General features: G+C 35.1%; 1 protein-coding gene and 1 long non-coding RNA gene across 2 annotated transcripts; both read left to right on the plus strand.

The window, feature by feature from the left end:
- Positions 1–924: 924 nt before the first annotated feature.
- Positions 925–5,826, plus strand: LOC107959344 (mini-chromosome maintenance complex-binding protein). Its single transcript, XM_016895379.2, has 12 exons — positions 925–1,577; positions 1,732–1,848; positions 2,628–2,672; positions 3,343–3,459; positions 3,581–3,739; positions 3,991–4,065; positions 4,173–4,286; positions 4,370–4,572; positions 4,689–4,824; positions 4,962–5,189; positions 5,262–5,329; positions 5,431–5,826. Exons 1-12 carry the CDS (start codon positions 1,173–1,175, stop codon positions 5,543–5,545), a joined length of 1,782 nt encoding a protein of 593 aa, XP_016750868.1. The 5' UTR covers positions 925–1,172; the 3' UTR covers positions 5,546–5,826.
- A 3,330-nt stretch (positions 5,827–9,156) lies between these two features.
- LOC107959345 (uncharacterized) lies at positions 9,157–10,501 on the plus strand. Its single transcript, XR_001700801.2, has 2 exons — positions 9,157–9,902; positions 10,183–10,501. It is a non-coding gene; the product is annotated as an uncharacterized lncRNA (long non-coding RNA).
- Positions 10,502–13,373: the final 2,872 nt, after the last annotated feature.

The following is a 13,373-nucleotide window of genomic DNA, read 5'->3' on the forward strand; positions in this document are numbered from 1 at the left end:
AAGTAAATTAGTTTTTTGTTAAAAAAATTATCTATTTCTACTATTAAAAACCGGTCTTTGTATGTCGATATGAGGTAAACATGGTACGTCATGTCTAACTGTTTAGTTATTCCGTCAACCATACCAGTTTTTAACGGTAGAAATGAATGAAAATTTTAACTGAAAGGATTAGCGTGCTCTCTAATTTAATGTATAGGGACTATTTGCTTATTTTTTGAGTAAATGAGTTAAATGCAATCTGATTCCTACTAAAAGAGCTTCTATGATACTTTTACTTGAATTTACGTTGTTAGAAAAGATAGATTATAAAAAAAAATATAATATATTTTTATAATTTATATAATGAATAATTTAACATTTAATCTTTAAATTTGACATTTATAATAATTTTAGTATTTTTGTTTTTTTTATTTTAGCTATTTTATATAATTTCTAGCATTTCCGTCATATTTTAATATTTTAAAAACATGTATAATTTCTTGAGAATTTCTATATAATCCCTAAAAGACAATTAAGTTCTTCTAAAATAATTAAAAATTAATTAAGCCATTTACATCAACCGTGGTGTCATCATCTACCTACACTCGCCATGTCAACATTAATAGTTTGTCGGGAGTTTTAACTGAAATGACAATTTCAAGAGTTCAATTAATTATTATTTTCGAATTAAGAGTTCAGTTTAGAATTTATTTTCGAGCAGATAATATTCTAAAGACATAATAAAAGCTTTAAAGAAAATGTCTTCATAGTGGGCGTAAATTCAATTGTCAGCCTATTTTATTTTTAAATAATTAAATCAAAAATCTTGTAATAAATATGATACAATAAGTTTAAAAATTAATTGTTAAATCGAAATTTAATTTTTATATTTTATTAAAAAAATAATGATTTTTTAATCCAACCGATTCGAGGATGGCTTGATGATTTGGTTGTAAAAAGATTGTTGAAAATTAAACACAGTGGAATATCCACGAGCTCATCTTCCTTCTTCATTACGTGGGCCAAGCTCCACCAATATTTGGACTGTTATAAACATGGTTTCCCTCAGGCCCTCACTTGCCGAAATGGCGGGAAGAACTGGCGGGAAAACCCACCGACCTTCTCCCTTTTAACGCGGGAACTGAGAATCCCTCAAGCAAATCGGCCAATCAGAGGGAGTGAGAGATAGAGAGATGGGAGGTCCACCGTACGATTGCTTGGCGAATCCCCTAGGAGCCGTCCGATTAACATTCGAGAAGGCAATATGGTCAGAATCGGAGACTCCTCCGATCCATCCCTCCGCCTTTAACGGCAAAGATTGGGGTGCCCTTGAACTCTTCCGCCACTTCCTCTTCCAAGGATCAGGGCTTTCCCAGGTTCCCATCCTTAATCCCAAAACATTAAGATGGGTTCAACCCAACAGTCTTGTACGTTACCGTGGTATGATCCAAGACATGTTGGGAAATGAATTCTATGCCGGCGCTTATAAGGATGGGAATTTATGGCGGACCAACAAATTCATGGATGTTTCTCAATACCCAATGGGTTCCTCTCCTGATATGTGTATTTGGGAACGCCGCTTGCTCTACTGTGTTCCTGTTAGTTCTCTTCTACTTATAACTTTTTTAGGGTTTAGGGTTTTAGGGATTAGTGTTTCAATGTTGATCAGTTGGTGGAAAAATCATGGTTTAAAGTTGTTTTATACTCCATTGTTGCATTGTTCATTAGTTGTGATTTTATTCCTTTCTTCAGGTTCCAGGACAGAGTTCATGGACTGAACCTTCTAGTGAAATGGAACCTAATTGGTCATCTCAAACCAGGGAGAAGCGGCGTAGGATGGATGACGAAGATGATGATCCCATGGATTTGGTTGGTCTTGCTACCTCAACCATTTATATACATATATATATATATATTCTTTTCATTGTTTCTCATTGTTTTAACTTGTGTTACATGGACTTGGTTGTGAGTGTCGTGTTCAGGTATGTATATGGTCATTGACGAAGCAGGAAGTTATTTTTGGAGGTTCAAAATTAAATTATAAAATTTTAAAGGGGTCAAAGTACAATTTTATCTTTGTATATGCTTGTTATTTTAGAATTTAAGGGATTAAACTATAAATTTTTCATCTTTGGAGAAGGGGTAAAGTGTATTTTTACCAGTAAAGTAACTTATAATTTTAATGGTTCAAGTGACTAAAATAATAATTTTCCATTTGGGAGGAGGGTTCCTCCCCCCGCCCCCCCCCCTCAAGCACATGAATGGTTAGATTTTTCTAAGGTTTTCCATGTTCAGAAATCCTCGGAGTACATATCTCGATGTCAATGATTCGGACAATAGAGTCTAAGCAACATAGCTTGACACAATCATAAGAATAGGCTAGTTTCTATACTATGTGTTCTGAAAATGAGGTGATGATCTTGCCTATAATATGTGTTTGTTTTTGCCCTAAACTAGTTAGGGTTTTGGTTATATACTTGGTTAGGTGAAAATGTTTCTAGTGAAGGGTATGGTATGTTTAAGTAAAGTTGTTTGGTTAGAACATTTAGAACTCCTCAAGAACAATGCCTAGTTATTTGGTTCCTTTAGTACTGGGTTTTAATGTATTTGTAGTTTGCCTACCTAAACTTGGATGCTGTATATTTCAGGTTCCTGATGATGAGATTAAAAGCTCTCCAATTACCAAGAAGATGGTAAGAAACCCAAATATTTAGTTCCATTGTTATTGATATCCAATAAATACTTTAGCTTTTATGATTGAAGACTGTGGGATGATGTTTGATTTTTGGTTGATCATATGAGCTTAAAGATCACTGCATTCAACAGTATACTGCGTTGTCATTATTGTTGTAGTTGGAGCAGTATGTCTTCTTGGCCCGTTGCTAATTGCCATGGAAATTCACATGATTTTACTGAAGCCATTTCTTGAGAGGTTTAGGAGCATTCGAGAACGTTATCAAACCTTAGTGAATATTCCCTTATCTTACTTGTTTTTCACATTGTTACACAATTTGCTTTTAGGGATTTTTGCAATGTTGAAACATACAAATTTCTTTTATCGGAATTGAGTGACTGAAAGAAAATGGAATAGAATATTAGGTTTTGCCTTTTTGTCTGATGCTTGACATTAGTTTGTGACATCAGCATATTAAGTGTCTTTGAATTGGACTAAATTTGTGGCTTCAGTTACCACATTTAGTAAAACTAGAACCAGAGGCCGAATTTCACATTTCTCGAGAGTACGAGGAGTGTTTTGGAATTGTCAGTTGAATTTTGCTTCTTGTCCCTTTTCTTAATGTTATCTTGCATGCTATTTCAGAGGGAAGATTGTACTTACCAGATTTTTTTTCCATTTTTTTTTAGAGAGAAGATGGACTTCCTTCCCCTTCACAATCTATGGATGCTAAAACTACAAGCTCTTCTTCTATCACAAGTACATTTCAATCTGTTGACAAAGATAACCTTCCTTGCCTAGTCAAGGTAAACCACTTCATGTCATATTTTCCATTATACATCCAGATCTACCGAAATGGTCTGTAAATGAATGTTTTTATTCGTCCTTTTCAACCAAGTTTGATTATTTTCTGTTTCGATAATGCAGATATATGATTCTCCAGAATCAGAATTGAAGCTGAATGATGTTTTTGAATTTATTGGGGTCCTCACTTTTGATTCAGAGCTTGCAGTTGAGAAAGATGACAATGATGAGTTATCAAATAGTTTCTATGATGATGCCCTGGTCCATTTGCCCCCTAATAAGGTATTTATCTGCTCCTAGCTGTTAAATATTTGTGGCTTCATTATCGGCACAGATTGTTTTGGGATCAGTTAATTTTTTTTGGTAATGAAACTGAAGTTTTTTGGACGAATTTATTGCATAAAATGATTACTCAAATGACAATTGTTAGGATATTTGTATCTTGACATGCAGTACAAGTTAATGATGTCTTTTTGTAATAAATTGGTTTGATTTCTGGTCTTGTTCGGTCTTCCCACTTGTTCCTGTTGCAGGTCCCTCGCTTGCACTGTCTTATACATAGGAAGCTTGCAGTGCAGGACTTTCTGCCAGGTTCCCCAATCATAGAGGTAAATTATAGGAGAAATTTATCAATCATGCACTTTCCCTCACGCTGACTAGTTGTAGTTCAGTTGTCTATTGGTTTCTCATGTGCTTTTAATCTTCATTCTTACAGCCAAAGCCACATTTGGTGAAAGAGACAAGGGAAGCTCTGTTCAGGCATCTTACTGCTGTTCTTGGAAATGATGAGGTAGCTGCTCATTTTGTGTTGTTGCATCTTCTGTCCAAGGTAAAAATCTTATGTTTTGTTGAAAACTATTACTTTCAACTCCCATCTTAGATTGCGAGAAAGTGATAAGATTGGTTGTGCAGGTTCATGCTCGAGTAGATGATGTTGCAGTGGGGAAGTTGTCACTCAATCTAACAGGTTTAAACAAAGAAAGTGTATCTGTTTTTGGTACTCGACTTAGCGATACATTCAAAAACCTCCTACCATTCACGAATTGCATGCCTCTCACACTGGAATATCTGAACACTGCCTCGCTTGCCCCGAAAAAGGATTATCAAGCCAACAGGTATCCCTTTATTCATATCCCTACAACTAGGGAAAGTTATTGCCTGCAAGCATTAAGAAAGCAACTAGTAACCATCAAATTTTCAGTATTTATAATAGCTTCACTTTGTGTTTCAGATTGGTTCCTGGAGTTCTTCAGCTACCCGAAGGCTCACACTTGATGGTAGACGAGACCCAACTAGAATCAGGAAGCCTCAATTCTACTGGAATTGAGAATACAAAGTTGCTGAAAAATCTTATCGAGTTTCAAAAAGTAAGTTGCCACTTTGTTTATTGGAAAATGTGTGCATGTTAGGTTTTGATTTTGTTCTATATATTGGAAGTATACCAGAGTAATACTGGTCTGATCTCAGTTTGAAGTGACGCAAAATCAAAATATACGTGTTTCAGGTGGAGTATGACTTTCAGTACTATAAAGTGGAAATGGCAACGGATGTCCAGTTACTTATCTTCTCGGAGGGGAAATCTAATATTGTTCCTGCTGATGTTATTGTACCTTTTCAACCTTCTTGTCTTGAATCCACTGAAATTCCAGTTGCTGAGGCACTAGAAGCTTGGAGATGGTACTTGGCTACTGTTAGATCGTTACCACATTCCATTGGATCAGAAATACAGAAGGTATGACTTGGTTATGTGCATTTGTTGGCTGAACACTTGCATTACCCTTTCTTATGGATGTTTGGTTTGCAGGTGGTAGAAGATGATTTGGTTGCAGCAAGACAAACGGATAGGAGCTTGGGAAGTCGAGATTTTAGCAGGTAAGAAACAAAGCTTTGATCATGCTGTATTTGCAGCAGACATTATACGTTTTGATGTTGCATTGAACTTAGAATGAGTTGAATATATTTATGATATGTAGATGGTTGACAATGGCTCGGCTCATTTCGTCAAGTTTTGGAGAAACCAGTTTGTCAAAGGAACATTGGGAAATGGTAAAAGAAATGGAGAGGCTAAGGAGGGAGAGACTGAAGTAGAATCCAAAAGTCCACAAGATTTTGAAGCTTTGGTATTTGGTAAATGATTGTTGCCCCAAAGGGTGAAGAAAAAAGCAAAAAAACCAAAATAGCAAACATGGGGATTGTGATGTATGAATGTTGCCCATCACCACTCTTAAATATAATATATCATTGAATGTCTTATGTATTCTAATTGCTGCCAAAGTTGAACTCAAGTTCTTGTGGAAATACAATGCAATCCGAGTCTGAATCCAGTTCATTTTACTGGCAATTGCAGACAAGTGATTCCTTACCTGCAACATCAAAGACCATTTTTTTTTCATTGTTCTGTCCCTGTAATTTTTGCTTGGAACTGGTGCAACTCATTTTAAAAAAGACACCAAAAAGCAGGCAGCCAACATTTAAATCCCATTTTAATTCAGTAACGAGAGGGTCCACTGAAAGATAAAATTAAACATTGAATCTTTCAAATACTAAGACTAAGTTTATTATTACACTTAGGGACTCATGAAGAGACCTTGTCTTTCATAATTCATGGGAATGATAAAATAAATCTAGGAGAATCTAATGAAAAGAATTTAAGTTAGGTGAAATAATGAAGATTATTTAATCAATTTAATTTTTAAGTTAATTTTTTTAACGAATTAAATCAAGTGAAATAAATTTCGAATATAATCAAATTAATTAAATTTGTTCAAAATTAAATTATAATAACTTGAGCAAAATTAAATTAGAAAATCATATATATTTAAAAAATATCAAGTAAAATATTTCAAATTTTAATTTTAAAATTGAATAATTTAATTTAATTAACTCAAAAAAGAACCAATTTTTCATGCATAAGATGAGGTGATAAAAGGTTGGTTTTGTTTGAATTTGTGGCCTTCCTTTCATAGCTTTGCAGGTGCAGCCAACTATCCTCTTTACTTTTACAGATATTAGTGGGGTTTGCAAAAGCAGTGCCCTATTCTGTAGGTTACTTCTTGTCCAAGTTTGGGCTCTAATAATTCACCTCCACATGCAAATTGTTTCATCTTTTCAATTCTATCAATTTTGTTTTATACCAACAAGTCTGTGTCGTCGTTTGTCCTGTCTCACGTAAGATCAAATGCAATACGGATGGCTAAACAATCTGAATTCCATGGTTTTGATTTCATCAACCCCATTGGCATATATATATATATATTTCATCAATTTAGATATCATTTTTACCAATCGAGTCTTAGCTCGATTGGTATGAGTATTATTGTCAATATAGAAAGATATAGGTTTCAGTGCAATAAAGTACAGTATCCTCCTATTTATGAGTTTATTTTCCCTCTCTTCTCACCATCCAATCACCACCAAAATCCAATCACACAAGTTTCAAGTTTTTCCTCTACATAATCCATGGAAACCTGTTTAAGTTATTTTCCTTGTCGAAACCATCCCTCGATTTAAAAATTTTAAATCTAAAAAATGGGGGAAATCGACCTTTGAAAAACAAATGCATGGAGTCGCCACTGATCTTTTTGGTGTGATCGGATCACCTGAGAATGATGTTAGTTTAATAAAACATTTTTGGTCTACTAAAACAACGATTCTAGTCTACGAAAATATGAGAAAACGGGCTCGGGAGTCAGTTACGTATGAGGAAGGATTAGCGCCCTCATTAAGCCCAAAATTGGTACCGAATCGATTAAATACTGTTCTTATGTCTAAGATTTAAAAAAAGTTTTTGAAATGTGGTTCTTCTTTATAACGTTTGAGTAACCCGAGTTGGTTGCCAAAATCTTCTTGTTTCAATGTCCGAAAGTTTATAATTTGAAATTAACAAGAGGATGCCCAACTATTTGGTCCAAAAAATTGAAACCCAGCACAGTAGGGCACGATTCCTTGAACTTCCAAACATCGAACATTGCCTCACCTTAAAAAATATGAGTGAAATTCTAAAGAGATATTCGATTATTTTGGAGAAATGAAAAAGCGCAACCCAACACGATAGGGCTCGATTCTCAAATCGCCAAACATCGAACATCACCTTTATTTTGAAAGATTTTAGAAAATGTGAGTGAAATTCCGAAGGGATGTTCAATTGTCTCGAACCAATGAAAAAGCGCAACCCAGCACGATAGGGCACGATTCTCAAATCGCCAAACATTGAACATCGTCTTCGTTTCTAAGAAAATTTTTTTATAAACATGAGTGAAAATATAAAGGAATGTTCGATCGTTTTGAGCAAACGAGAAATCACAACCCAGCACGATAGGGCATGATTCTCGAATTGTCAAACGCCAAATATTGCCTTTGTTTTAAATAATTTTTAGAAGATATGAATGAAATTTTGAAGGGATAGTCGATTATTTTGAGCAAATGCGAAATTGCAACCCAACACGTTAGGGCACGATTCCGCGAATTGCCAAATATCGGATCTCATCTTCGTTTTGAAGAATTTTAAGAGACATGCGTGAAATTTCGAAGTGATATTCGATTATTCGAGCAAACGCGGAATTGCAACCCAACACGTTAGGGCACGATTCCGCGAATTGCCAAACATCGAATCCCGTCTTCGATTTGAATAATTTTTGAATGAATGATTATAAAGCTAGTTTAAGATGTATTAATTCGATTTGAAATAAGGCGAAGTTAATCATAAATCTTGGGTTTTAGAACCACATTTCAAAAATCGAGTGGAAAACAATGAACGGGGTAATATGTACATGCGAGATACAAAGCTTAACAAACGAAAATATTAATCAATTAGCAGAACAAGCAATTAAATATAATTAATCTAAGTTAACCTAATTTCAACCGCGATAATAATAATTGACATATCAACAGGATGAATACCACGTGATGATAATGTATATGCCACAATATAGAACAATCGACGAAATATATACAAAGCGGAATAGAATGCCAAAACATTAAATGATATTGGTTTTTAAAAGAAATGAGGATTGATAGTATGAAAATTTTAAAATATGTGTAAAACATATTACAAATAATAATAATAAAAATGTATAATATGATATAGTCTTTAAGAAACATAACGGTTCTACAAATTATGTGTATATATAAATAATTTTCAAAAATAACTATTTGTGAAAACACGGAAATACATGCATGCTTAAATGAATGTTTTTTAAAAAATAATTTTATATAATGGTTTCAAGAATGTGCTTATATATGTAATAAGGAAAACAACGTAAAATACATAAATTAAATAATATCTATCTAAATCAAACATAAGTATTAACATATACGCATATACATATAATAGAAATAATTTGAGAGATGCGTTTCGTAGGATTATATAAAATACGAGGAAAAATAATTGATAATAGTATATATACATATGAAATGGAACCAACTTTAGTACAAAATATACACGTACATAAACAAAATAGGCTAAAAACATACTAATGTGTGCAAAGTATATTTATTTTTTAATGAAAATATATCTAAGGTTTATATATATATATATATATATATGCACGCATGGATTTAAAAGAAAGAATATATGTGTTTAAAGGTAAGTACATGCGAATTTATAGATAATGTATATGCATTGTAATATATACATATGTACATACATAATAATATAAATGAAACCAATATTTAAAATGTACAAAACATAATACTAGGATTGCTACAAGAAACAGTTTACAAATAATAAAATAATGATTACCCAAGGTGGTTTAAAAATTAAAAAACAATTAATTACAGACATAAAGGACTAGGAATTAAGAGGGTTTAATCAAAATTAAACTAAACAAGAAGGGAAAATTAGGAAATAAAAACTACAATAACGGCAGAGACCCATATGTCGTGCGCGCGAATGGAGAGGGACTAAAACTGGGAATATGCCAAATCTCGAAGTGCTGCGTTTGAGCATGGACCCCATTGCAAATGAGCGCTAAAGACAAGTCTAAATTTAAAGAAATGAAACAAGAATGTGGGTTGATTTAAACAAGGCGCTAAAAAAAGGGGGACCGATATTGCAAATCGCCCTCAGTGACCAAACGCGCGGATCTAGACCGTGTGAGGGTCGGGTCATCGGGCCACAACTCCTCAAACACTGTCATTTTGAGACCATTAGTCTGGCCTAAACGGCGCCGTGCAGAGGTCCACTATAACTACCGAAACTAAACCCTAAGACACTAGCAACCATTCACAGAAAAAAAAAAAGGAAAGAACCTAGGGCGCTCTCTCAATTCTCCGCCGACCAACAGCCTTTCAAAGGTCTGTTCCTCTGCCCATCCTTTTGACTCATGTGAGAGTCAATCAAGGCCTCCTTGAGTCGAAGGGCTCATGAGCTTCGTTTGTAGCCCCGAATCGCCACTTAGCTTCAATCATGGTGAAACAAGCGTGGATTCAAGGGCCTCAAATGCAGGTGAGCGTCGTTTTCCATTTTTATTTACATTCAATCAAGAAAGGGGCAGATGGGAAGATAAGAGAGAAATAAGGGACGAAGATTGCGAGTAAATCACCTTCTTTTTCGTTTTCTATTGCTTCTGTTTGCGTAAATGCGCGTAACCCGTTACAAGCAATTCTCTTCAGGCTTTATAGCCGAGAGACAAAAGAGAAAAGAAAAGAAAAAAAAGAAAATGAAAAATCATTTCTTTGTTTTCTTGCACGTATTTGCTGTTGTGGTTTGTCCTTTTTTTTGGCAGGTACAGGTGTGCGCTGGCGTACGGGGCGTGCTGGCTGCTGAGACGCTGGTATCGTACGGAGGGCGGGCGTGGCACGACGTGGTTGCTGTTCGTGAAGGCTGCGGTGCGAGGACCCCTTTTGCCCTAGGGTTTGCCGAAGCTTAGCTTGGGTTTCGGGCTGTTTGGGTCTGTTCCAGTTATTGGGCCCTTATATTTGGGCTATGGGGCTACTGGTTTTTTTTTGTAATTGGACTAAAGTATTAGTAATAGAGTCATGCAATTGGACTTATGCTATGTAATTGGACTTTAAGTATTTAAGGGACTGTTATAATTTTATTTATTTTATGATTTTTTTGGTTTATCTGGGCCGGGCAAATTTGGCCCACTACATTCCTCTTCAACCTTTTTGAGTTATTTTCCTTTTCACTTCGGGTTCTTTATCGCTCTTGAAGTTTTTACCTGATCAAGAATGCAAAATTGATTTTTTTTATATTTGATGCACATGTTTATAGAAAATCTTGAACCCCAAGACAAAATCAATGTTTAAAATAAGATCTTTGAAAACCTTTTTCGAACATTACAAAAACTTGCAAAACAATCAAAAACTATCAGAACGAAAAAATAGAAACTATTAGAATATCAATCGGCTACACAATCTCAGAACAATCTCTGAACAAAAAATAGAAACTCAAAAAATCAACAAAAAATAGAAACAGTATATAAGAATACTAATCGACTACACAATCTCAGAAAAAAAAATAGAAAGTTGCATGCATGTTAAACTTTGGGGGTTTAGGGGATTTTAAGCTCAGTTTTTGAATGACAAAGGGAGGAGGCTCTGGTGATAGTGGCCTCACTTAGGTTTAACCCTTAAGCCGCGAGGAGGCCACCATCTCTATAGATTTGGTGATCCCTAAAAGAAGAGAAAATTTTGGCTATTTAGGTTTCCAATTTTTTCTTGAAAGAGAACAAAATAAAGATTTTTAAGGAGAAAAAAAAAAACAAAAAGTAGAGGATGGAGAAGAAATAAAATTTTCGAGTAGTTGCTGCTACTGTTGTTATCTTCATCACTAAGTAGCACCAGTTGTTGAGCGGCTACTGCCATGTCTGTACATTGGGAAAAATTTTTGGAGGGGGTAAGGATGAAAGAAGAATGGAAAATAAGAAAAGAAAAGAAAAAGTGGAAAAGGAAAAAGAGGAAAAAAAAACAAAAAAGAAGGCTAAATAGGATACCACGTAGTGGTGTGCGATTGGTCAGCGTTGCCACGTCAGCAAAAAAATTAACGCCACTAGTATTAGGTACCAAACTAGTGGATGGAAAAAGAGTTCAAGTACCAATCTAGGACAAAAAAAAACCATAAATTCTAATTTGTAAGAAATGGACAAGTTTGGGTACTAATTTTATATTAAACCCTTTCCAAAACGTATTCGAAAGTCATATAATTTCATCACATAAAGGATTCCTGAGCATAACATGCTCCACGGAAAATGTACTTTTACCCTACGGGGAATAGGAAAATTGTTAGAGAAAGCTCGTCCAACTAGACGCGCTTTCCTGCCATGTCAACAGGAAGGCCCCCTCAACAGGGCGAGCTTTCTCTAACAAATTTCCTATTCCTTAGTGTGAAAAGCCTGACGCTTCAAATAATTCAGATGCTTTAAACACGTTTAGAATATTTGATTTACGTTTGAAGTATTCTTGAGTCATCAGTGATGCGATATCGCTCCAAGCCGAACACATTTCATATATCATGCTGAGATGAGATCATTGCCTCCGAAACCTATCTTGGGAAAGTTGGTTTTGGGGTGATTTTACTTTCTACGATTAAAGGTGGAAGTATACGTGGAGGTCTCAATTGACGACCGTTATACAGTCATGGATCGGGGTATAACGGGGGAGATAGTTGACTGTCGTTATGCGGTCACGAGCTCAAACTTTTCGGATACTCGAAAATGTTGCCTTATAAATACCATACAGAAGTTTGAGGGCATGATCATATGGAAAAACTCTGGGGCTTCCCACTATAATCAGCGTAATTTTTTTCTCCATTTCCAAGCAGTCGGTACCTTTAACCTTTCTTCTTATTCTAAGGTCGGCATCGTGATGAACACAAGAGAACTCTTAAGCGGGGAGAGGCTATTGCAATATAGTAAAGGTGATGCTCGTTTCGGGCCTACGATGGTTGTTGTTATTGAACAACCTATTAATAACTACATTCGCTGTTGCACCAGCCCAATTCTAAACTCTATTATGTCGGAACAACTGCTTTCCTCCTAAGAGCCCTCTTGTGTCCACTTTAGTTTAGCCTTTGGATAAGAATGAAAGGTTAAAGATACCGACTACTTAGAAATTGAGAAAAAAATTACGTTGATTGCAACAGAATTCCCTAGAGTTTTTCCATATGCTTATGTCCTTAATCTTATGTACGATATTTATAATGCATCATTTGCAGGTAACCCAAAAACTTGAACTTTTAATTGCGTAACAACCGTCACCGGGCCCCAGGTTATACTTGAACCTGTGACCGTATCACGACTATCGATGGGACCTCCACCTAGACTTTGACCCTTGATCGTATCAAGCACTATTGCCCTCAAAACCAGACTTTTCGATGATGGATTTCTCAAGTGATGGTCCTACCCTGTTATGACAAATGAAATGCATGTGTTTTGAGACACGTTATCACATCCTCGACCCCTCAAAACTACTTAAGAAATTTTGTCATTTTAGTCAAAAACCTTAAATAATTTCAAAATACCCTAATCCCCCAAAACTCAAAACCTTGAAAAATAAATTAATCCTAACCTTAAAAATTAAAAAATCCTAACTCTAGAGAGAAAGCGCACCCAATTGGATGTACTTTCTCTTTCTATCTCTTAAAAATGATCCATTTTCTTAATTAAAGTTAAAAACAGCTTAAAAGCCTAATTAAAAAAAAGGATATATTTCTCTTATTTAGTCGAAATTCAGAGAAAAATATAAAACACTAAAAAAAAGGCCACAACAAATATATGGAGAAATAAAAATTCTCCCGCATATCAATTTATAAATTCAACATAGGCAAGTGGGAAACACACTGATCTGTGTAATCCAAACAGCCTTAAAGTGACAGTTGGATTCACCAAAAAAAAAAATGGTGACCATTGGAGATCTAAAAAATCTTCGATTTTGGGGTAGTAACGGGTAGGAGAAGAGCCTTGTTGGCCGTTTT

Source organism: Gossypium hirsutum, chromosome A13, assembly GCF_007990345.1.
Source record: "Gossypium hirsutum isolate 1008001.06 chromosome A13, Gossypium_hirsutum_v2.1, whole genome shotgun sequence".
Classification (NCBI taxonomy): domain Eukaryota; kingdom Viridiplantae; phylum Streptophyta; class Magnoliopsida; order Malvales; family Malvaceae; genus Gossypium; species Gossypium hirsutum.

Excerpts from the sequence above, each read along its gene's own strand:
- LOC107959344 (XM_016895379.2), top strand. The coding sequence starts at position 1,173 with ATGGGAGGTCCACCGTACGATTGCTTGGCGAATCCCCTAGGAGCCGTC. Across the intron at positions 1,849-2,627 it reads ATGATGATCCCATGGATTTG|GTTCCTGATGATGAGATTAA; the intron begins GTTGGTCTTGCT and ends TGTATATTTCAG. Across the intron at positions 4,066-4,172 it reads CAGGTTCCCCAATCATAGAG|CCAAAGCCACATTTGGTGAA; the intron begins GTAAATTATAGG and ends TCATTCTTACAG.